The sequence below is a fragment of the Mesoplodon bidens genome (assembly GCF_964165515.1).
Source record: "Mesoplodon bidens genome assembly, chromosome: 10".
Taxonomy (NCBI): domain Eukaryota; kingdom Metazoa; phylum Chordata; class Mammalia; order Artiodactyla; family Ziphiidae; genus Mesoplodon; species Mesoplodon bidens.
In genome coordinates this window covers 21,619,028-21,643,723 of record NC_138172.1, presented here as the reverse complement: position 1 = coordinate 21,643,723, position 24,696 = coordinate 21,619,028, and the positions used below count along the sequence as shown (strand labels likewise).

The 24,696-nt window shown below is 41.8% G+C and overlaps 1 protein-coding gene across 1 annotated transcript; it reads left to right on the top strand.

Moving 5' to 3' along the window:
- ARL6IP5 (ARF like GTPase 6 interacting protein 5) lies at positions 1-23,358 on the top strand. The gene is made up of 3 exons (XM_081245568.1): positions 1-467; positions 19,385-19,602; positions 21,558-23,358. The coding sequence occupies exons 1-3, from the start codon at positions 292-294 to the stop codon at positions 21,728-21,730; spliced, it is 567 nt and encodes a 188-aa protein (XP_081101694.1). The 5' UTR covers positions 1-291; the 3' UTR covers positions 21,731-23,358.
- Positions 23,359-24,696: the final 1,338 nt, after the last annotated feature.

The window sequence follows — 24,696 nt, the reverse complement described above, 5'->3', positions numbered from 1 at the left end:
CAGGGGATTTCCGCCGATTTCTTTCTGTCATTTCGCCTCTGTTTTGCACTCTGCTCCTTGCTCTGTTGCGGGCCCCCAGTTTTCCTGTAACCAACCACTTAGAACCAATCAATAAGTAAAGAAGAGAAGAAACGCCCGCCCGCTCCCAATTTCCTTTGTTTCTCTGCCCACCAACCGCAGAGCCGACCGAGCCAGAGCCGCTGTCATCTTCAAACCAGCTCAGCTGATCGGTTGCCGCCGCCGCCGCCGCCAGATTCCAGAAGCAAAGAACAAGAAGCTGGGAAGCGAGACATGGACGTGAATATCGCTCCGCTCCGCGCCTGGGACGATTTCTTCCCAGGCTCTGACCGCTTCGCCCGGCCGGACTTCAGGGACATTTCCAAATGGAACAACCGCGTGGTGAGCAACCTGCTCTATTATCAGACCAACTACCTGGTGGTGGCTGCCATGATGATTTCCGTTGTGGGGTAAGTGGGGTCCCCTCCCGGGCACTGATCGGGGTCAGCACCGAGTGGGCTCTTGGTGCAAGATCCCGGGATGCGTAAACGCTCTCCAAGACCAGCTCCTGTCCCGATAACTGCAAGCGGCCAAACCAGTGGAAACTTGTTCGCAGGGCGGGGCCGCAGCAATCTGGGGGTCCTTTTTTTTTTTTTTTTCCGCGCCTCGGGCTGAAGAGTGATGGGGGTCCTGGGGTGAGGAAATGTTGCCAACCTCAGGCAAGAAAAAAATGACTTCTTTCCCTCTGTGCCCCAATTACGCTTTTGCTGGGGGTGATATTTGTAGCGCCCCAGTCTCTTAAAAATAAGAAGAAAGAGGAAAGTGGCGTAACCTTATGCTTGGGCTGGCTGGGGCGGACGCCGCCCTGGAAGGCTTGGGACGCCGGGGTGTGGATCCGGACTCTGCCTTCTGCGGTGTTAGTGTAGAAGGGGCATCAGAGAGGCGTCTCTCTTTATAGGTTTCTCTGCCTAATGCCTGCCACATTGTACGGGAAAGCTGAGCTTGGGAGCAAAAGGGTGGGTGTAGCCTGGTGGCGCATCTCCCAGTGTGGGGTGAAGTCTGCCATGACTTTAGAAACGGTGTCCTTTTGCTCTTTTTTCTTCCAGGAGTTGCCAGGCATGGTCTCTTTATCTTCACACCCGATCTTAAAATTGTGTCCTCTGTTATATGCGATTTCACACAACACCTGTTCTTCTAGAAAACACTTTTTCTTGTAGTTCACCCTTTAAGAAATGCTCCACTCACTTTTGCAAGATGGGGTGGTGATATTCTAGATCTTGCTGATCCCATGCATCTTTAAAGAAAAAAAGCACCCTCAGACTTTATAAAGAAACCCACTTGCCATTAAAGAAGTGTCTGGCATTTCTATTTGAAAGCAAACACAGAGGGAAAAAGCAAGCTGGCCTGGGAGAAAGGAAAAATCTAAACTTGTAAGGTGTCGGAAAGGGCAAATAGGGTGGTTTCTGTAGTTGGTTTGCTGTTCTTTGGCATATTTATTGAGTCACTTCTCTGTGCCAAGCTTGGGCATACCAAGATCAATCACACATGAATCCTGACCAAAGGGCACGTGACAGTTGTTGAGAAGATGTAGGACCAAATACCCAGCACAGGGGGGAGAGGGAGAGTTCACAGTTTCTGGGTGTGGCTCAGAATATTTGCCCCCATGCAGAAGTGGACTCTCATTTGTGAGACTGAATAGACAATTACACAGATCCTCATGATGTGTTGCTTAAGGAATTTCCAACTCGGAATGGCTTGGTGTGTGGACAGCATGGGCTCTGAACCGACTCTGAATTATACGGCAGCCAAATTAAAATTAGTTGGAGTCAGACAGGCCTGGAGCAGCTGCCTTCTGAACCTTCCCCTAGGTTTATACTTAAGGCTTATTTCTCCGAACAATAAAAAAATTTCTTTAAAACAAAATCACTGGTAAATAGGATTGCCTCTGTTGTTTTGCTTTCTTTTTCTTTTCTCTTTCTTTGTAAAGGCATCTTACCTGGTCGTCTAGCTATGGAGTCATTTTTGTTTGTTTTTTTTTTGAGGTACACTCCCCCAAAGCTAGATATAGGGCAAGATTTGACAGAGACCAATCAAATGTACAGAAACAAAAACAAAAACAAAAACAAAAAAACTTGCTTTTCAAATAGATATACTGCCCAGATCAGACACAAGCTCCAGCAGCCTTGCTACCTTGATGGAATTCATTTTTCACTATGAATGCCCTGACTAAATATAGCTCCTTCATTGTGGTGTCTTAGCCTACTAACTCAGGCAGTTCGGGGTGTTGGCCCTTCCTATTTCCCTTTTCAAGTAGGAGATGGGGATTGGCAGTCAAATTTTTGAAAGTGAAAGTGAAAAGTAGCCATTTCATTTTTTTAAAATGTCTTTAGGAGTATAATTGCTTTATAGTGTTGTGTTAGTTTCTGCTGTATAACAAAGTGAATCAGCTAGATGTATACATATATCCCCATATCCCCTCCCTCTTGCGTCTCCCTCCCACCCTCCCTATCCCACCCGCCATTTCATTTTTTAATTAATCTTATCTTTAAAAACTTACAAAAGATACAGGCTAGTAAGTTGTTTTGAAAATTGTGTGCCAAGTGTGGGATTCCCTTTGTACCCCAGTAAAACCTGGTGTGACATCTTCAGCTGTTTCCTATGCATCTACAAATGCACAGCCTGTAGTTCTTTCCAGATTGCACTTTTCTTCCTTTATAATTTAATAATAATATAAGTTAACATTTATTGAGCGCTCTGTGTGCCAGGTACTTTGCTAAGTAATTTAGCAAATTCCCTCATACAACCCAGTGAGATGAGACATTATTATTGCATTACTATTATTGTTATTATTAGACCTGAGGCTCTGAAAGTTGAAATGACCTGCTCAAAGTCACAACCCCAGACTCTTAATTACTATGCCATTTTCCTATGAGTCATGAGGTTTGGAATTGTAATATCTTAAAGGTGGAAGAAACCAAATGTCTTCAGGGTCAGGGAGGCTTAGTTGATGCCCGAATGTTTCTCATTCTAAACAACTCTCCTCTTTTGGTGATGTCAGTAGATGGGAGGGTCAGAACAGTGCTGGAGGCTGTTTGACTGGCTTCTCCACTGGCATCTGATATCTGGCATCTCATGATATCTTGGTAGAGCGTGTATGAAAATGTGGCCTGGGTGTTTCCCGGGGAAAGGACTGTGTTGGAAGTGTCTTCTTCAATGGTGCCGTCCCCTGCTGGACAGAAGGGACCGCCAGGTCATTGTTGGAGGGCTCTAGCCTCAAGTCTGAAGACTTCTGAGTTGAAAACTGGCTTGGGTAAGGATAGAGAAAGCCTGCTCATGAAGACTGCAGGAAGGGAGGAGGAGGACCAAGTGGATATTATCCAGCTCCAAAACACCCGGAAGGGCTGCCCAGACCAAGATGGAGATCAAGAGGGATTAGGATAGAGACAGATCTGTGCGTGAGGGCCTGATCAGGCAGGGCCTGGTAATCCATGGTTAGAGGTTTGGTCTTCATCCTAAAAGCATGGTTTCCCAGGCATATGACTTCCACTCAGGAGATCTATTCTGCCTCTTAGATTAAGTCTAAGTCTCTTAGCTAATAGTCCTTGTGGGGGACAGTTGCCATATCTTCTGGCTCTTCACAGAGTAGAAAGTAGTAGTTAAGAATTTCAGCACCAGATCCTGGTTAAGTAAATTTTGAGTCCCAACTACCAGTCACTAGCCATGTGACCTTGGGTAGGTCACTTGAACCACCCTTTGCCTCCGGTTCCTCATCTGTAAAATGAGACTAATGATAGTACCTTCATTGTAGGGCTTTTCTGAGGATTATCTGAGTTAATATAGGCAAGTTTCTTAGAAGAGTGTCCGGCTCCTACTTTTTGCTTCACGAAATTTATTTTGGAGTTTTCATTATTATTTGTATCATTGTTGGTGTTATCATTGACTTAAGGAGAAACATAGATAGCATCTGTATCCCAGCAGCTCCATCCACCCAAACACCAGTCCCCAACTTACTCATCTACCCCTGCTTCCCCTACAGGATTTTGCCCCTCACTCCCCACACGTGTGCCCACATCTTGTCTGGTATTGACCCCACAGGCTTTTAATTTGTCTCTTCACTTGTCTTCATTCTGCACTATTGAGTCCTTGAGGCCAGAGACTGTGGGTTTTTAAATGAATGAATTAATTAATCAATTTGACTGCACCAGCTCTTAGCTGCAGCATGCGGGATCTTCGTTGCGGTGTGCGGACTTCTTAGTTGCGGCATGCATGCGGGATCTAGTTCCCTCACCAGGGTTGAAACCCAGGCCCGCTGCACTGGGAGCGCAGAGTCTTACCACTGGACCACCAGGGAGGTCCCTGTGGGTTTTGTTTGCGATTATTTTTTTCTTTTTCTTGTTGTTGTGGTTAGCATTATTTTTATCCCCTGTATCCCCAAGGCCTACAATACAGCAGATGTTTAGCTGGCGAATGCAAAGAATAAATAAATGAACATAAGGTTTCAACATGATCACGGGGGCAACATTTAACGGAATAAATTATTTTGAAGCACATAGCAGCATGCCAGCACATAACAGCAACATGCTCCTGGAGTGATTCTAACTGGGTCGTTACTGACAGTGCTTACTACGTATTGGCTAGGATTACTATGGTGGAAAAATTCAATTTTAAAAAGCTTAGAATTCAGACTCTTCGCTAATTCATATTGCCCTTGCAAATTTGGTGAAATACCCTTCTGTAGTGTTTCTCCACCTGAGTGCTGCTGACATTGTGGATCGTAGAATTCTTTGCTGTAGGGGGCTGTCCTGTGTATTGTAGGATGTTTAGCACCATCTCTGCTCTCTACTATGTGAAGATTGATAAATCAGTTTTTACTTGTTTTATTAGTAAAACATAATTTGGAACAAAAAAAGTGCCCTCCCCTTCAGTTGTGACATTTATTGTTTGTAGATTTTTTGATGATGGCTATTCTGACCGGTGTGAGGTGATACGTCATTGTAGTTTTGATTTGCATTTCTCTAATGATTAGTGATGTTGAGCATCCTTTCATGTGTTTGTTGGCAATCTGTGTATCTTCTTTGGAGAAATATCTATTTACGTCTTCTGCCCATTTTTGGATTGGGTTGTTTGTTTTTTTGTTATTGAGCTACATGAGCTGCTTGTAAATTTTGGAGATTAATCCTTTGTCAGTTGCTTCATTTGCAAATATTTTCTCCCATCCTGAGGGTTGTCTTTTCATCTTGTTTATGGTTTCCTTTGCTGTGCAAAAGCTTTTAAGCTTCATTAGGTCCCATTTGTTTATTTTTGTTTTTATTTCCATTTCTCTAGGAAGTGGGTCAAAAAGGATCTTGCTGTGATTTATGTCATAGAGTGTTCTGCCTAGGTTTTCCTCTACGAGTTTTCACAGTGTCTGGCCTTACATTTAGGTCTTTAATCTATTTTGAGTTTATTTTTGTGTATGGTGTTAGGGAGTGTTCTAATTTCATTCTTTTACATGTAGCTGTCCAGTTTTCCCAGCACCACTTATGAAGAGACTGTCTTTTCTCCATTGTATATTCTTGCCTCCTTTATCGAAGATAAGGTGACCATATGTGCGTGGGTTTATCTCTGGGCTTTCTATCCTGTTCCATTGATCTATATTTCTGTTTTTGTGCCAGTACCATGCTGTCTTGATTCTGTAGTCAGTACAGTCTGAAGTAGTATAGTAATATAGTCTGAAGTCTGGGACCCTGATTCCTCCAGCTTTCCTTTCTCAAGATTGCACTGGCTATTTGGGGTCTTTTGTGTTTCCATACAAATTGTGAAATTTTTTGTTCTAATTCTGTGAAAAATGCCATTGGTAGTTTGATAGGGATTGCACTGCATCTGTAGATTGCTTTGGGTAGTCTAGTCATTTTCACAATGTTGATTCTTCCAATCCAAGAACATGGTAGATCTCTCCATCTGTTTGTATCATCTTTAATTCCTTTCACCAGTGTCTTATAGTTTTCTGCATACAGGTCTTTTGTCTCCTTAGGTAGGTTTATTCCTAGGTATTTTATTCTTTTTGTTGCATTGGTAAATGGTAGTGTTTCCTTGATTTCTCTTTCAGATTTTTCATCTCTAGTGTATAGGAATGCAAGAGATTTTTGTGCATTCATTTTGTATACTGCTACTTTACCAAATTCATTGATTAGCTCTAGTAGTTTTCTGATAGCATCTTTAGGAGTCTCTATGTATAGTATAATGTCATCTGCAAACAGTGACAGCTTTACTTCTTCTTTTCCAATTTGCATTCCTTTTATTTCTTTTTCTTCTGTGACTGATGTGGCTACAACTCCCAAAACTATGTTGAATAATACTGGTGAGAGTGGACAACCTTAGAGCTCATCTCTGGAGCTCCCATAGGTTTTGGGTCGTCGTGTTTTCATTGTCATTTGTTTCTAGATATTTTTGGATTTCCTCTTTGATTTCTTCAGTGATGTCTGGTTATTTAGTACTGTATTGTTTAGCCTCCATGTGTTTCTATTTTTTACAGATTTTTTCCTGTAATTGATATCTAGTTTCATAGCGCTGTGGTCGGAAAAGATACTTGATATGATTTCAATTTTCTTAAATTTACCAAGCCTTGATTTGTGACCCAAGATATGATCTATCCTGGAGAATGTTCGATGAACACTTGAGAAGAAAGTGTATTCTGTTGTTTCTGGATGGAATGTCCTATAAATATCAATTAAGTCCATTTTGTTTAATGTATCATTTAAAGCTTGTGTTTCCTTATTTATTTTCATTTTGGATGATCTGTCCATTGGTGAAAGTGGGGTGTTAAAGTCCCGTACTATGATTGTGTTACTGTCGATTTCCCCTTTTATGGCTGTTAGCATTTGCCTTATATATCGAGGTGCTCCTATACTGGATGCATAAATATTTACAACTGTTATATCTTCTTTCTGGATTGATCCTGTGATCATTATGTAGTGTCCTTCTTTGTCTTTTGTAATAGTCTTTATTTTAAAGTCTATTTTCTCTGATATGAGAATTGCTACTCCAGCTTTCTTTCGATTTCCATTTGTGTGGAATATCTTTTTCCATCCCCTCACTTTCAATGTGTATGTTTCCCTAGGTCTGAAGTGGGTCTATTGTAGACAGCATATATACGGGTCTTGTTTTTGTATCCATTCAGCCAGTCTATGTCTTTTGGTTGGAGCATTTAATCCATTTACGTTTAAGGTAGTCATCGATATGTATGTTCCTATTACCATTTTCTTATTTGATTTGGGTTTGTTATTGTAGGTCTTTTCCTTCTCTTGTGTTTCCTGCCTAGAGGAGTTCCTTTAGCATTTGTTGTAAAGCTGCTTTGGTGGTGCTGAATTCTCTTAGATTTTGCTTATCTATAAAGGTTTTAATTTCTCCGTCAAATCTGAATGAGATCCTTGTTGGGTAGAGTAATCTTGGTTGTAGGTTTTTCTCCTTCATCACTGTAAATATGTCCTTCCACTCCCTTCTGGCTTGCAGAGTTTCTGCTGAAAGATCAGCTGTTAACCTTATGGGGATTCCCTTGTATGATATTTGTTGTTTTTCCCTTGCTGCTTTTAATATGTTTTCTTTGTATTTAATATTTGATAGTTTGATTAATACATGTCTTGGCATGTTTCTCCTTAGATTTATCCTGTATGGGACTCTCTGTGCTTCCTGGACTTGATTAAATATTTCCTTTCCCATACTAGGGAAGTTTTCAACTATAATCTCTTCAAATATTTTCTCAGTCCCTTTCTTTTTCTCTCCTTCTTTTGGGACCCCTATAACTTGAATGTTGGTGTGTTTAATGTTGTCCTGGAGGTCTTTGAGACTGTCCTCAATTCTTTTCATTCTTTTTTCTTTATTCTGCTCTGCAGTAGTTATTTCCACTATTTTATCTTCCAGGTCATTTATCCATTCTTCTACCTCAGTTATTCTGCTATTCATTCCTTCTAGAGAATTTTTAATTTCATTTATTGTGTTGTTCATCACTGTTTGTTTGCTCTTTAGTTCTTCTAGGTCCTTGTTAAACGTTTCTTTTATTTTCTCCATTCTATTTCCAAGATTTTGGATCATCTTTACTATCATTACTCTGAATTCTTTTTCAGGTAGACTGCCTATTTCCTCATTTATTTGGTCTGGTGGGTTTTTACCTTGCTCCTTCATCTGCTGTGTGCTTCTCTGTCTTCTCATTTTGCTGAACTTACTGTGTTTGGGGTCTCCTTTTCACAGGCTGCATGTTCATAGTTCCCGTTGTTTTTGGTGTGTGCCTCCACTGGGTAATGTTGGTTCAGGGAGTTGTGTAGGCTTCCTGGTGGAGGGCACTGGTGCCTGTGTTCTGGTGGATGAGGCTGCATCTTGTCTTTCTGGTGGGCAGGACCGCATCCAGTGTTGTGTTTTTGGGTGTCTGTGACCTTATTATGATTTTAGGCAGCCTCTCTGCTAATGGGTGGGGTTGTGTTTCTGTCTTGCTAGTTGTTTGGCATAGGGTGTCCAGCACTGTAGCTTGCTTGTTGGTGAGTGGAGCTCGGTCTTAGCATTGAGATGGAGATCTCTGGGAGAGCTTTTGCTGTTTCATATTATGTGGAGCCGGGAGGTCTCTGGTGGAGCAATGTCCTGAACTTGGCTCTCCCACCTCAGAGGCACAGGCCTGACACCCGGCCGGAGCACCAAGAGCCTGTCAGCCACATGGCTCAGAAGAAAAGGGAGGAAAAAATAAAGAAAGAAAAAAATAAAATAACGTTATTAAAATAAAAAAATTTAAAAGTATTAAAAAATTAAAAATTAATTTAAAAAAGAAACAAAAGAAAAAAAGACAGAAGAGAGCAACCAAACCAAAGAACAAATCCACCAATGATAACAAGCGCTAAAAACTATACAAAAAAACAAAAACAAAAACGGACAGGCAGAACCCTAGGACAAATGGTAAAAACAAAGCTATACAGACAAAATCACACAAAGAAGCATACATATACACACTCACAAAATGAGAAAAAGGAAAAAAAACAGATATCTATAAATATTTTTTTAAAAAGGAAGAGAGCAACCAAATCAATAAACAAATCTACCAGTGATAATAAACTCTAAATACTAAACTAAGATAAACATAAAACCAGAAAAAATTAGATGCAGAAAGCTAGCCCCAAGTCTACAGTTGCTCCCAAAGTCCACCGCCTCACTTTTGGGATGATACGTTGTCTGTTCAGGTACTCCAGAGACGCAGGGTACATCAAGTTGATTGTGGAGATTTAATCTGCTGCTCCTGAGGCTGCTGGGAGAGATTTCCCTTTCTCTTGTTTGTTCGCACAGCTCCTGGGGTTCAGCTTTGGATCTGGACCCACCTCTGCGTGTAGGTCGCCTGAGCGCGTCTGTTCCTGCCCAGACAGGACGGGGTTAAAGGAGCAGCTGATTAGGGGGCTCTGGCTCACTCAGGCCGAGGGCAGAGAGGGGTACGGGTTGCAGGGCGAGCCTGCGGCGGCAGAGACCAGGGTGACGTTGCACCAGCCTGAGCTGCGCCGTGCGTTCTCCCGGGGAAGCTGTCCCTGGATCGCAGGACCCTGGCAGTGGCGGGCTGCACAGGCTCCCTGGAAGGGAGGTGTGGAGAGTGACCTGTGCTCGCACACAGGCTTCTTGGTGGCGGCAGTAGCAGCCTTAGCGTCTCATGCCCGTCTCTGGGGTCCACGCTGATAGCTACAGCTCACGCCCGTCTCTGGAGCTCATGTAAGCAGCGCTCTGAATACCCTCTCCTCGAGCACCCCAAAACAATGGTCTCTTGCCTCTTAAGCAGGTCCAGACTTTTCCCCAGACTCCCTCCCGGATAGCTGTGGTGCACTAGCCCCTTCAGGCTGTGTTCATGCAGCCAACCCCAGTCCTCTCCCTGGGATCTGACCTCCGAAGCCCGAGCCTCAGCTCCCAGCACCCCCCGCCCCGGCGGGTGAGCAGACAAGCCTCTTGGGCTGGCGAGTGCTGGTCGGCACCCATCCTTTGTGCAGGAATCTCTCCACTTTGCCCTCCGCACCACTGTTGCTGCGCTCTCCTCTGTGGCTCCGAAGCTTCCCCCCTCCACCACCCGCAGTCTCCACCCGCGAAGGGGCTTCCTAGTGTGTGGAAACCTTTCCTCCTTCACAGCTCCCTCCCACTGGTGCCGGTCCCGTCCCTATTCTTCCGTCTCTGTTTTTTCTTTTTTCTTTTACCCTACCCAGGCACGTGGGGAGTTTCTTGCCTTTTGGGAAGTCTGAGGTCTTCTGCCAGCGTTCAGTAGGTGTCCTGTAGGAGTTGTTCCGCATGTAGATGTATTTCTGATGTATTTGTGGGGAGGAAGGTGATCTCCACGTCTTACTCCTCTGCCGTCTTGAAGGTCTCTCCTTAGCTAAAGTATTGATACTTCATCTCCATGTGGCCCATGGAGGTGTTACCACTGGGTGGAAACTAGAGTTACCACTTTTTACTTTTAGTTGCTTGAGATGGTAAGGAGTTTCTTCTATCTGAAAAAAGTATTACTGTAATCTTTTCAAAATGAGTGTGGTCCCAGGACTTCCCTGGTTATCCAGTGGTTAAGAATCCATCTTGCAATGAGGGGGACGCTGTTTTGATCCCTGGTCGGGAGACTAAGATCCCACATGCCACAGGGCAACTAAGCCCACGTGCCACAACTACTGACCCCACATGCCACAAGGAAAGATGCTGCATGCAACAACTAAGACCTGACGCAGCCAAAAAATAAAAATAATTTTTTTAAAAAATGAGTGTGGTCCCATAATATGTTCTAGGCTGGTAGCCATCAGCATCTGCTTTTAAGAAATGGGCAGATTGTTTGCCCCTTTTCCTGCAAAAAGGAAGAAAAACCAAGTTTCTAGCTGGTAGAGGAAGAAAAGAATCAGAGAGCCCTCAGATGGATGGGAATGTATTAAAACCTTTGCAGATGAAATCAATTGCATAAACATGCTGAAACCTAGTGGAAATGTTTCTGAGATTCATCAGCCAATTCTACAATATTACTCTATTTGTGTTGTTTCATTTGTTCACTCCACAAAGAATATGAGGCACTTACCAATTTCTCAGGCACCGTGCTGGTAGATACAGTGGAGAATGAGACAGCTGTGGTTCCTGCCTTCACCATGTTTATAGAGGCACCAAGAGGATGCTGAACATGTAAGAATTAATTTTTATACAAGTGCACAGAAACATACACATATATAATAAACACAAGTCATTTTCAACCTGACTTACCTGATCTCCCCTATACGTTATGATGCCAAATCGCAAAACTCTCCGGTGTCAAAATGGGAGAGGCATTGAGTATATGGATGGGGAAAGGATTATTAAATGGAACCATCCTCACCTGCAGCACAGATACCTTCTACTCAGTTGGACAAATATTTACTGAGCACCTGCTACTTGCCAGATACTGTTGATGCTCTAAGGATACCAGCAGGAGTACAAGTCCACCCAGCCATCCCAAATCCTCCCAGAATTAATCTCTTCCTGACCTTCCATGCACTTTTATTTGCACTTGAGGCACTGCACATGGCATGCTGGCACATGTCGTTCTGGGGCGGGTCATGTGTTTCTTCTGAGTACAAAACTTTTAAGAGGTCTATCAACACTCAGTGAAATTTTAATCTCAAAATTCTTCCTCAAGTAAGAATTCTTTTGTTAAATCATCTTCTGACACTATGTATATAACCTTGTTCGTCTCAACATCTCCCCATACACACTTTATTTTTTAAAATATTTCCTGGAGATGGTAGTTTCTATCCCCTTTCCCTATATAAGGATTTACAATGATTCTGGGTAAATGTTCAAGTAAATACGCGGATTTGGGGGTTCTTTTTTCCCCTTTCTAAGAGGGCAAAAGCTCTCAATCAACTTACTAGGGGCAGAGAGCTCTGTACAGGAACTGCAATTCTAAAAGATGAACTGGACCTACACCAAATTCAGCAGCACCACTGGAGATTTTTTATTTTCCTTTTGGACAAATGAATCACTCAGCTTCAGAATACTTATAACATCCTCCCCTGGCTCTTGTAATGAGCTTGGTTTCTTGTTTCAGGGAACACTTCCGTGCCCGTGATCTTAAGAAAAAACCTGTAGGCTGCATCTCCGTTCTGCAAGCATTTACCACAAATAGATAGGATTTCCTGGCCTTTTCTCCCAGGGAGCATTCGCGAAATGGAGACACCTGGAAGACAGAAAGCCCATCTGAAGTGGAAAACTGGGGCTTTGGATCCTGCTTCTACTAATTTGCTTTGTATCCCATCAGTGAAGTCCTCGTCTGCAGGAAACAAAAAGGAATGCAGAAATTGGGGTTAGTGGTAGGTAAATAGACAGGAACTGCTTGTAGGAAGGGAGTTCATGTGTCACCAGGCTCATTAGCATTTGTCCAAAGCCCTATCCTCTCTCCACAGTGCTGTAAGAACTTGCCACGTGACAACCATTTAATCAACTCCACTAAAAGCATTCACAAAGAACAGTTTGTAAACAAATATCTTTCCCCTTGAGTTCTAAAGCATTATTGTGAGATTATTGTGGGTTCCTAATTGTTGAAGGCAGTGATCAATGTACATGAGGGTTCATTATACCATTCTCTCTACCTTTAGAAATTTGCCGTAAAAAAAGTTTAAAAAGGATCTGTTGCAGCCTAATTAGTTCCTTGTATAGTGACTATTTGAAGCTTCATGGCTAGGGGAGGGGTGAGACTCATGGCTTCTAACCCAGGTCCAAGTTGTTGTTTTTTAAAAATAAAACCAGGGCTTCCCTGGTGGCGCAGTGGTTGAGAGTCCGCCTGCCGATGCAGGGGACGCGGGTTCATGCCCCGGTCCGGGAAGATCCCACATGCCGTGGAGTGGCTGGGCCCGTGAGCCATGGCCGCTGAGCCTGCGCGTCCAGAGCCTGTGCTCTGCAATGGGAGAGGCCACAACAGTGAGAGGCCCGTGTACCGCCCCCCACAAAAAAATTTTTTTAAATAAATAAAACCAGCAATGAGCTTGATAAATACAAAAGAAAACACGGAGGTTCATATGTCTTAGAATGGATACTTTTTACATGCCACCTGCTGCCAAGACAGTGGATCATTTGGATATGGTTAGTTTGATGGGACCAATACACACGGTGTGATAAGTATTCAGTACACAGCGAGTACACAATAAATACTATGAGCTGAGCCGATTCAGTTGGTTAGGAAAATCTCAAGGTTAGGTTACTTTAACCTTTCTGCGACAAAAGAGTCTGATCCCTGCCCCACCTTAACTGCCTGTGATCATTAGGTCCAGGAGACACTGATCACATTTACTCAAAACTGATTTGTACATTTCCATTTATCCTTTATAGTCAGAGATAGTTCTTGCCAGGAAGGAAGCCGCCAGGAAGGAAGCCGTGTTGGGAAACCAAAATAACCACAGAAGATGGCTGGGATTATCTGAGGAATCCAAGAGCAAGAGGGCCTATATAGACAGGTCTGCAGGCGGATGAATCTCTGTCCCACCCACTCTCCCTCCTGGCCCCCAGCCAGCACTAGTTACAGAACTTACAAAGATTCCTCCTTCCAGAGAGCCCAAGGGCCCTGTGATTTCATCTGATTATCTCCTATTTTTGCATAGGAGTTTTTCTTACTTTCGGTTTTTGTTTTGTTCCTTTCATCACAACTCTGTGAAGGTACAAAGACGGGGACCATTACTACAGTAATACTTAGTGTACAGTGAGAATCATCGCGATTTGTCCAAGATAAATCTCTTGTCACTTAATTCGTGGCCATAGAAAGTTGCTGAGCTTACTTTAAATAACATGAAAATGTGCTAGATTCTTACTTCCCCTTTTTCTTTCTTTCTACAAATTTGTACTGAACTCCTGCTCTGTGCCAGCCACTGTGCCAAGTGCTGGGGAGAAAATGTCACGGTCCCTGCCCTCATAGCACTTAGTCTCTAATGGGAGTCAGAGACATTGATCCAATATTCATTCAAATAGATATCAAACTGCCACTGGGTTCAGAGCCATGAAGAAGAGGCGGACGGTGCCAGGATGTGGTCAGAGAGGCTGAGAAAAAGCTGATTAAGCTGAGATTCGAAGAAGATAGGAGTGAATCAGGCAGAAAGAACGGCTTGTGCTCGGGCCTGTGATGGCCAGGGGCAGGGTAAGTTCTAGAGACAGATAGGAATGCCAGCAGATGGCGTGCAGGATCAGGAGGCGGTGGTATGAGAAAGCTGACAGGCAGAGATGCTGTACCCCTTAGCCATCCCTTATACTGATGATTAAAATTGTCCCTTCGTCCTGGGAGATGCAGCTTAAGCCAAATTGCAGGCTTGGTGGGTGAAGTGTGACCTGAATTTCCGGCCCCATTTACGCCCTCAGCTCAGCCCCATTGTCCCAGGTACAAACTACATACCCTGGCTGCAGAGGCAAGCAGGGGCCAGACCCTGAGGGGCCTTGTAGAATGTGGAAAGAATCCTGTTTTGATCCTAAGAGTGATGAGAAGCAAGAAAACGGATGGGTGGATTCATATTGGCAGTGACCCCTCTGGTTGTTTAAGAACCTCAGAAAAACATCACCAATTTAGAGAAGTGCACTGTGAGTAAATTGTTTCCCCCTTTCTTCGTGAGTCAGGCTTCCTCAGGAACCAAACTGCCAAAATAGCTTTTTTGGGTTAGAAAATTGGAACTCAGTGCAAAGCTACTTCTGCTGCTCAGAAAACATTTCACCACCTCTTTGGCTCTTGTTGGCATCACAGCATGGCAGGCATTACCAAACGTGCACTTGAGTCGATCTGAAGATCTCTGTTTGGGTAAACTTTTATCACCAGCACTGCAATTGGTGGCCTTGGGACAAATTTATTAACTTATCTATTCCTTACCTTGCTTCTGTGTAGAATGAGGTGTGTTTCCAAGATCCATCCTAGCTCTAAAATTCTGCGGTTGGCCAAGATTTTTTTTTTTTTTTTTTTAGCAACTTGTGCTGAAATTATAGCTATAGCTAGCTGAGTCATGTTGGCAAGTTTAGGACTTGTGTCCACAGCTGCTCATAGCTGCCTTCCTTTAGAGAGAAAGGAGAATGCTCATGGATTTCCCAGAATGATCCTTAGCTGCTTACCCCAACTGGAAGGATAGGGTTCTAAAATGGTTGAGGGGGGAGATCTCTGAAGCTGGTTAACAACACAGAATGGGTTGTATTAATTGCTGTCACAATTACATCAACTGGCACTGTTTTTCTCCCCCTGGATCCCTTTGACTATGTTTCTTCACTGCCCTGGGCCTCAGTTTATGCATCTGTTTAATGGGACTGGGATGATTCCTCTTTGACGAGTCTGCTACAGGATTCTGTGATGGGATTCTAAACCTTTATACAACTCTCAGTGATTCCACCAGAATTTTTAACTATTACATTTATCAACTTTTTAGTTGGATAGGATACATATGTATGTAAGTATATATTTTTAACTCACAATAGAAAAACATTGTTTTTGATTTGTAAAACTAGGTCCTATTTTCAACAGATAGAAAATCACCATCTCGCTCTTTTCTCTCCCTCCTCTCTCCCTCTCTCCTTTGCTCCCCTCTATCTTCCTTCCTCCCTTCCTCCCTCTCTCTCATTCACAGACTACCAAAAAATGAAATGGCACCCATCGAGCCCAATGGCAATTGTCCACATGAAAGCTGGGGTGTCACATTTATGGAAGTTTTGTCCTAAAGGTCCCTGGGCTTCATTGTGACTGACGTCACTAAGAACCCAACTGTTGAGTAAAACAGCTTTACTCATCTCAGTCAAGAACTGGTTCCCAAACTCCTGCACTCACTGGAAAATGAAATTAATCTCTGGAGGGTGGTCTCTTTTATTTTGCTCCAAGTAGAGGGAGGTGCCAGGGCAGTGGGAGTAGTGTGCATTTTACCCTTTCTTAGAATGGAATTGCCCTTAACTGGAGTAAGGAAGAAAATCATTTCTGCTCCAAGTAACTTTGTTCATTTCTTCCAGCTTGGAACTTTGGTTTAATTACAGATCATGGCTGGGCATGTGGTAAGCTAAAACCACTTCTGTAGGACTCTGCTCTGTTCTTTTCCCTTGAACATGAGCAACAGGAACAGGTGAAAAGCAAATTTGGAATTGCTTGAGTCAGGCCTGGATTTTTCATTGTTCTTTGTCCTGGGCTTTATTTAGACATTCAGCCTAGGTATCTACCTCACTTATCCTGAGAAAAATAGAAACAGCTTGGCATACATTTTATTATATGCTACACCTCGTGAATTATTATTTTAACAGATATTCTAGGAAGAACTGAGCCGGAGACCTTTGACACTTTGCCACCCACCAGCCATCTCCTATTTGCAGCTTATGCAAAGGAGTTTCCTAAACTTGAACCCTCTGCTGTGCTTCTTTGAGTTAATGTTGATTTTGTCAACATCAAGGCTATGTAAAAGGGTTTGTCTCCTTCACGCACCTTTCCCCCATTTCTTTTTAAATACCAATTTTTTTTATTTTCAAGTAATACATGGCTATTGAAAAAATAGGAAAATAGAAATAAGCAAATGGGAATATATTACCCATGATCCTATTACCCAGTATAACTACCGGAGTCTTTTGGTATCATTTCTCTCAGAATCTTTTTGGTGCTAGAATTGAAATTTATTAATCGGTGAGAGTTTCTGAGCCTCTCTACCCACTCTCCCTACCACTTGCTAAAGAGGATTTTGTTTTGGCCCTGTCCAAGTCTTCCCTTCCCCAGACCTATAAGGAAATTTTTGTCTTTCCCAAACCAATTCCAGGGTCAAAGCTGGAGACAGGGTATAAGCCAGATAAAACTGTGAAAAAGAAAAGAAAAAAGAACAAAGAGATGAAGAGACCTAAATAATAAAAAACTGAGGGAGGAGGACAGATAGACTAGCCCGTGTGCTGGATGGTGGGAAAGCTTGTGGGGCGGGTGGTGGATTGGTTACAAGAGGATCTAGAGAATGGGCAGGAAACCAAGGTTTGGATGGGAGAAGGAAGAGCTTGGCTGTGTGTATGAATTGAAATTGCATTAATGTTATTGGAGAGATGAGGCAAGGTAAGATTGGACTGTTGGAGTTGGCCTGTCCCAAGCCGGCGTTGTAGGGCTGAGGAGCAGTTACTTTTATATCTTTTTTTTTTTTGAATTAACCATCCCATAGTCTTTTTTCTTTTTCTTTTCTTTTTTTTTTTTTAAAGATCAGGTTTTATTTTTTATTTTATCTTTTTTTAAATTTATTTTTATTGGCTGTATCGGGTCTTAGCTGCGGCACGCAGGATCTTTTCGTTGCAGTGGGTGGGCTCCAGAGTGCATGGGCTCTGTAGCTTGCAGCGTGCAGGCTCTCTCGTTGAGGTGCGTGGGCTCAGTAGTTGCGGTACACGGACTTAGTTGCCCCGCCGCATGTGGGATCTTAGTTCCCTGACCAGGGCTTGAACCCGTGTCCCCTGTATTGCAAGACGGATTCTTAACCACTGGACCACCATGGAGGTTCCCTTTTACATCTTTATATTTCATTTTTTATATGTTCATTTTATTTCTGATTACAAAATAATTTACGAATTGCAAAAATTTCTACTTCTGAGTTGTATAACATAAGTGCTAAATCCACCTACCAGAGAGAATTGTTGCTTTTACCCAATCAATATATTATTATCTTCCCACATTATTAAGTATACTTCGACTTTTTGAAAACAGTTGTATATGCCACCATTTAGTAAATTGTTGGCCACATAGCTTGTTTCTAAAGGTTATAAATCATAAATACCACTTGTATGAATACTGTTACAATTCAGTCTTTGCATTTTTATTCACTTCCTTAGACTATTCTAAAGAGGAGATTTTTGCCTTGAAGGGTATAAGTATTCGCAAGAGTTCTGAATGAAATAAGCAACTTATTATTGTAGGGGTTAATTTTAAGTTATGTGCTACTACTTTTACCACTGTTTAACTCCATGCATTTTGGTAGAGATTTTTAACTTTTTTAAAGGAGTTTGACATAACTTATGTCCCTGATTTCACCCATTAAGATATGCAATACTTTCACTCCTATTTGAAACTATTTCAAATAGCTTTTGTGTTTCAGGAGGCAGAATCAGAGCTAAAATTTAAAGGCATTTTTTTAAAAAGAATCTTAATTGTCCTAAACATGCATCCCAATATGAATATGACTCCTTCATCTGTTCTATTTCAGAGGAAGTAAGCTCTGGGCATCACTTTTCATTATCCTGTCTTCCAAATCAGTGATGTTAATACTCAGAGCATGATGATAACACACTGACCCTCCTTGTCCTTCCCAAGCAAAATGCTCATTAGCCTCTTAGAAGGGTAAAAAGTTAGTAATTCATCATACTTGCTGACCACAAATGTCTTGTTAAGGATTCTGTACACACAGTGGGGTGGGAGGGTTGGGCTGAGTGGGGCTACAATGCCCAGTCATTCTCACTTATGAAATACTTGATCTAAATTTCCTCTTTATAATGTGTTTCCCCCATTATCAATAGTAGAGTAACCTTTGCTTCATGTAACAATGAAACTGGAGGTTCTATGCTTGGAAATCTCAGTTGCTGACCCATCTCCTAATGATACTCTGGGCCTTTTAAAGAATTATAATGGCCTCTCTATGCCAGGAGTCATAAACCCAAATGCCTCCATGGACCAGGCAGCTTATGTAAGAGAGCAGTGCAGGGCAGCTGTTAGAAAAACAATATTAATGGCAGCTCACTGGGGGCCTCTGTGTCAGAGATGCCATAGATATTGGTGGGGGGGGGGTGAGGGCTGAGGCTAAATGGAGAGCATTTATTCTATCTAAATGAGAAGGCACTCCAGCCAGTGGCTGACGTGGGAAACTGGGCCCAGTTTTGTGAGATTTTCTTGTTTCCAGGAGAAGCAAGAAATCCTAAGATTTATGGATTTTTTTTTTTTAAAAAAACACATTGGGATTCAAGTAAAAGTTTGAAAAATTATTGCACAGTCCAAACAGACTGGACTGGATCGGGCTCATGGAGCCCACTGTGTGACCTGTACTCCACATTCATCTAGCATGGCAGTTTCTAGGAGGATTTAAATAAGCCCTTGGAGCTCAGAAAATACAATCAACGTGTACTAGAGCCCAGAATGTATAAAAGCTAAAGACAGCCCATCCAAGAGAGGGGCTCTAGTCTTTTAAAATGCTGGGCCTCTATTGAGACGGGCTGTTTGGTGGGAGTCACACTGCCTCGGTGTGAATCTTTGCTCCACCATTTTCTAACCTCTGTGCCTAAGTTTCTTCCTTTGAGAAGTAAATTGATAGCATCTACCTCATCAAGATACGATTAAATGAGACAACTTATATAAAAGGCTTAAGTAAGTACTTCGTTGTTACTCTTCCTCCTCTTCCTCATCTTCTTCCTCCTGACCTGGGCTCTCTCTTTTTTCATATCCCAGGTTCCTGAGCCCCTTCAACATGATTCTTGGAGGCATCGTGGTGGTGCTGGTGTTCACGGGCTTTGTGTGGGCAGCCCAGAATAAAGACATCCTCCGCCGGATGAAGAAGCAGTACCCCACAACGTTTGTCATGGTGGTCATGCTAGCCAGCTACTTCCTCATATCCATGTTTGGGGGAGTCATGGTCTTTGTGTTTGGTATCACTTTTCCTTTGCTGTGTAAGTGAACCTGGGTCTTCCTTTCCTTATATCATAAAGAAAGGTAGGCGCGATTGTTCAGTGGGAAGAACCTAACCTGTTTCTGAGGTGTGTTGGCAGGTCTACAAAATTATCAGAATTTTCTGAAACAGCAGATCAAGGCCTAATAGTCCATTAATTGCACAAATACAGTAAACAAAACAAATACGGATCACAAGTCATACAGCAGGAAAGTGGTATAGCCTGCACTGGAATCCAGATTTGTCTGATATCTGTTCTCAGTCATTCAGTGCCAGGCATCCTGTGGTGACAGAGAAATGGATGTTTACTCTCTACTTACTCAGAAGATCATAATTAGTGTTGAAAGTTTTGTAAGTTGGCCCAGAATATAGATACCAAGTACTCCAATTCTGGTGAAGAGAAATAGACATTTTCTAAAGTCTACATGCATTGTTTACCGACATTCCCAAGCACTTGAAGCCTGAAATAGAGAACAGATAAAATTCCAGTCTCATCAAGAGAAATCTGATTAAAATTATAGTGTATTAAGTGACAGGAATATCCCTTTAACTTTTAATAGCATTTCACGTGTGCCGCTATACCATTAAATAAAATCAATTGCTTGTTTAAGGTTTGTTAGATTAAGCCCAGAATATTTATATGTGAATCTCATACCTTATTGGATAAAATAATTGAATCAGTAAATTCAGACTTTTTGAAATGCTCTTCAGGTTTTCTTTATGTGCTACAGGCTTAGTATTTCAGTGATTCTGCTTAAATGCACAGCTTGTAAAACACAAGCCACGGTAATGAAATGTATCAGAAGTCAAGAGTCAAGGGTCCAGGTTTCTATTCCTAGGCCTGCTGGAAACCAGCCATGTGATCTGGACCAGTGATCCTCTATGGGCTGTAGTTCACTCGTCTATAACAGAAGGAAATTAGACAATATCAGTGATTCCCAAACTTTGATGATTGTGAGGATCATCCAGGATGATTTTTAAAAATATAAATTTGCCAGCTACCTCCCTTGGAGATTTTGATTCTTTGGGTCCACAGTGGTGCCCACAGAACCTGTATTTTTAGAAAGCTTCTCAAGTGTTTCTAATGGCCACTCTAGATTAGGAGCCTCCAGAGAGAACACACATCAGTGCCTCTCAAAATGAAGGTCCAAAATCGCCTACGTCAGAAGCATCCACAATGATTACTGAAATGTTACATTCTGGCATCCTACCTCAGTCTTACTGAATTTTAGGTGATGAAGACTGGGAATTTGCCTACTTAACCGTCTCTCCAGGTGATTTGTATGTACACAGAAGTTTGAAAACTGCTGGTGCAGACCACCCAGTGTGTCTGTTTAAAATACAGACTCCCAGGACCATCCGTTTAAGATTCTGGTTCAGAAGGTCCAGGAGAGAGGCCAGAGAATCTTTATAAACAAACTCAGGTAATTCTTAATATTCAGGCAAATCTGGGGAACACCAGGTTACATAAGGCCCATAAAACCCTTAGCTTTTTATCTAGACATCTATATCCAACACTATGGAAAACTGCCCCATAGGAGACATTTCCTAAGAGGACTTCACCTGCATGCCTCCGGCAGGGACAAAATACAGGTAATCCCTGAATTGAGCATGAGCTCTTTTCTGGAAAGCTTAGTGTTCAGTTGCTTTTTAGTGAAGTTGGAATCGCATGGATTCACTTGGAATTTCAGGGCATTTAAGTAGCATCTGAAAGGTAATGATATCCATGAGTGAAGGGAAGAGAGTGGCAGCCAGATTATGGTCCTTCCTGCTGGACACAACATTTTCCTGCACACATAAAGAATACTTTATATAAAGTCCAAGGATCCATGTGGGGACTTGGATCAATGAGAGAACCAGACTGGACTGTAGCTAACAGAGAAAGTTTTTGCTACAAGTGTGAAGGGAAACAGAGAACCGTTGCTTTGATGCTAACCACGTTTCACTTCCCTGTAGTGATGTTTATCCACGCATCGCTGAGACTCCGGAACCTCAAGAACAAACTGGAGAATAAAATGGAGGGAATCGGTCTGAAGAGGACGCCCATGGGCATTGTCCTGGATGCCCTAGAACAGCAGGAAGAAAACATCAGCAAGTTCACTGACTATATCAGTAAAGTGAAGGAGTAAATAGAGCTGACCTGCCGATAGGGTTGCAGCAGAAATCGAGTTGCAGTTTGTCCTTGTCCAGACCTACTTTCCGTTTGTGTTTTTGAAATACGAGGTGCACAAACCATCCAGCTATCCATGGCAGCACGCACGGGGAGGCCACCCTGTTCTCATCTCTGCTGTTACAGAGAAAAGGCCTCATACTGAAAGAAACCGCCCTCCTATTATGTCTGAGGTTTCAAGTGTGTTTATGAAAGCTGATAGGAAATGGGTCGCACTTATTTCTTAAGGGGAATAAAAGAAAAGAGCTATGGACTGTACAGCAACAATATGGTTGTCTTGTAGGAAAAAAGTAATTGTAAAGGATCAAGGCAATATGAGTAAATGAAAAGACTACTGAAGGAGATGATATCGTGCATTAGCCTGTTTTAATCCCCCTCAGCATCCTTCAAAAATATTCCTTCCTTAGGATTATAATATGTGGGGTATAAAGTAGTTTTTATTATTCTTTAAAATCAAAGATGATCTCGATCACTTTGCCTCCTGTTTGATGTGCAGTGGATAAACCAGTTGTTTCTATTTTGTTTATAAATATAAAGCTAGCTGTTTAGGAGAATACTTTGTCAACCTTTTGTAAATTTTTGAAGTGCTAGTGATATGTTCTCACTAGAAGGCATTTGTTGCAAACTAAGTATCATCTTCTTTAAGGAGGTTACAGCTCTGTAACCTGTATTATTCTTGAGAGTCTTGTTAAAAAAACAAACAAAAAAATCAGAATAAAACTTGAGTTTCTATTGCACAGTTTCTGTTGTTATAATGACAAAAAGGTGTCCAAGATAATGTTTCCCTTTTTTCTTCACTGTTTAGTTTTTAACTGGAACATTTAGAAAGAAGGAAATGAACGTGCATTTTACTAATTCCTTAGGGGCAGAAAGAGGATAATAATAGCTGATCTTTTGAAATCTGAAAAGCATCTTTAGATGACCAAGCAAAAAGACCTTCAAAAATGGGAGTGATCATCAGCTTCTGCAGTTCATAAAAATATTAGATAGCACTTGGTACAATTATATGTTTTTATAGCTAGACATTAGAATTAAGATAGCATGAGTTTATATTTTCTTTCTTCCTTTCACTTCCCATGTATTTAGAAATAGATGATACAACATGTTTTCCTTGCCAGTTGAGTGATTTCATAGATGAATAGAAAATATTTAGCTTTCCCTAGCATGGAATTAGGAAGATGTTTGGAGCAGTACTTATTGAAGAGACCCTGTATATCCTAGGATAAGAAGCAATGCATATGCCGCTCCTGCTTTTTTCTTGCATTTTAATTTCTTAGCCAACCTGTAGCCTTTCTCTCTAGCAAAGCGATATCACCATGACTTCACATACATGGCCTGGAATTTGTACCCATAGCCAAATATGAATAAAATTTATCAAAGATTTTTTTTGGGGGGGGGTGAGACTTTATTTACTGTACATCTGAGTTAAATGTCTGAGAAACTCAGTGACAGCCCTATAAGCATGCAAATATTCTCTCTGCAGCAAAAAACAGCTTGTGTTTCAAATACTGTTAATAAAACTTTAATACTTTATTAATTTCCAGCCAGAATAAAACCGAATACTAATGGAATCCTTTTTTAAACCTGGCATGGGCTTATACTTATTTTAGACGCATTTTCTACATGGTGAAATCTGTGGACTAAATGCAGTAAATTTGGAGAAAGTGATGACGTGAATGAAAAAAATATACTCGTTACAATTACTAATGGTTGGTGGTCAGAATATAATAGAAAACTCTAGCATGGAAATGCTATAAATTATTTCACTTTAAAAACAAGTTAAAATTTTCAGTTAAGATTTTTAGGGTGGGAGTGGGTGAATAGAAAAAAAGCATAATATGAATGGCTTCACCTGTTTCTTGACAAAACCTGTGTAATGAGGCAGTAAACTTGAATTTGGATCGTCTTTTCTTTTTGCACATCTAAGAGTAACGTCCTCTTTCAGGACTATTCACACTTTCTGAAATTCCTGGCTTATTTATTAATACTGTTGCTGTATAAGCAAACACATAAGAGCTTCCAGAACTTCAACCACTGATACACATTAAGCTTAAACATGTTCAGAGTGCTTTGTCCCATCAGAGTTTAGCATCTTAAACACAGAATATGCTAGGCACTTTAAAAGTTTTATTTATCGCAGCATTTTTTAAACCATATGGCTTTGTATGCAAGGATGCTTTATAGAAATGGTAAAGTAAGAGAAAACAAAACTCTCAGCCTTGGGGCATTCTAAAATTAGTTACTTGATTGAAAACTATAACTATTTAAATTTGGATACTTTTGTACCCACTAAATTATCTTTAAAAAATGGAAACACCATATTTCTTTCCCATGGCTTGTCCTTCGAAATAATATATTGTTTGTCCCCATTAAGTCCATTCTCTCCTAGCCTGTTTTGCCTGTGATGTACCACCTATGATTATATAAAAAGAGAAAGAAGGCAGGTGCCAATTATTTGCTCAGGTGATGAAGACAGAAAAAGCAACAAAGTGTGATTTCCTGATTTCTAAGGTTCATGCCACTTCAGTACAAAATTTCAGATTCTGTGCACCTAAAGACTTGAATGGATAATTATGGGCTCTAGGAACTTGGAAAAAGAAAGGACACTGGGGATGGAATTGTCTGGAAGATTTTTGTGGAGTCTCTCAGGATACTCCATAGGAGGGTCAATGAAAGCAAAAGCATGAGAATGTTTTATCAAGAATAGTATAGGGGCTTCCCTAGTGGTGCAGTGGTTGAGAATCCACCTGACAATGTGGGGGACATGGGTTCGAGCCCTGGTCTGGGAGGATCCCACATGCCGCGGAGCAACTGGGCCCATGAGCCACAACTACTGAGCCTGCGCGTCTGGAGCCTGTGCTCCGCAACAAGAGAGGCCGCGATAGTGAGAGGCCCATGCACCGCGATGAAGAGTGGTGCCCGCTT

What these genes read in the sequence shown, in the direction of transcription:
- ARL6IP5 (XM_081245568.1), top strand. Translation starts at nt 292, where the DNA reads ATGGACGTGAATATCGCTCCGCTCCGCGCCTGGGACGATTTCTTCCCA. An exon ending in ATGATGATTTCCGTTGTGGG is followed by an intron (nt 468 to 19,384) that starts GTAAGTGGGGTC and finishes TTCATATCCCAG; the next exon opens with GTTCCTGAGCCCCTTCAACA. An exon ending in TATCACTTTTCCTTTGCTGT is followed by an intron (nt 19,603 to 21,557) that starts GTAAGTGAACCT and finishes ACTTCCCTGTAG; the next exon opens with TGATGTTTATCCACGCATCG.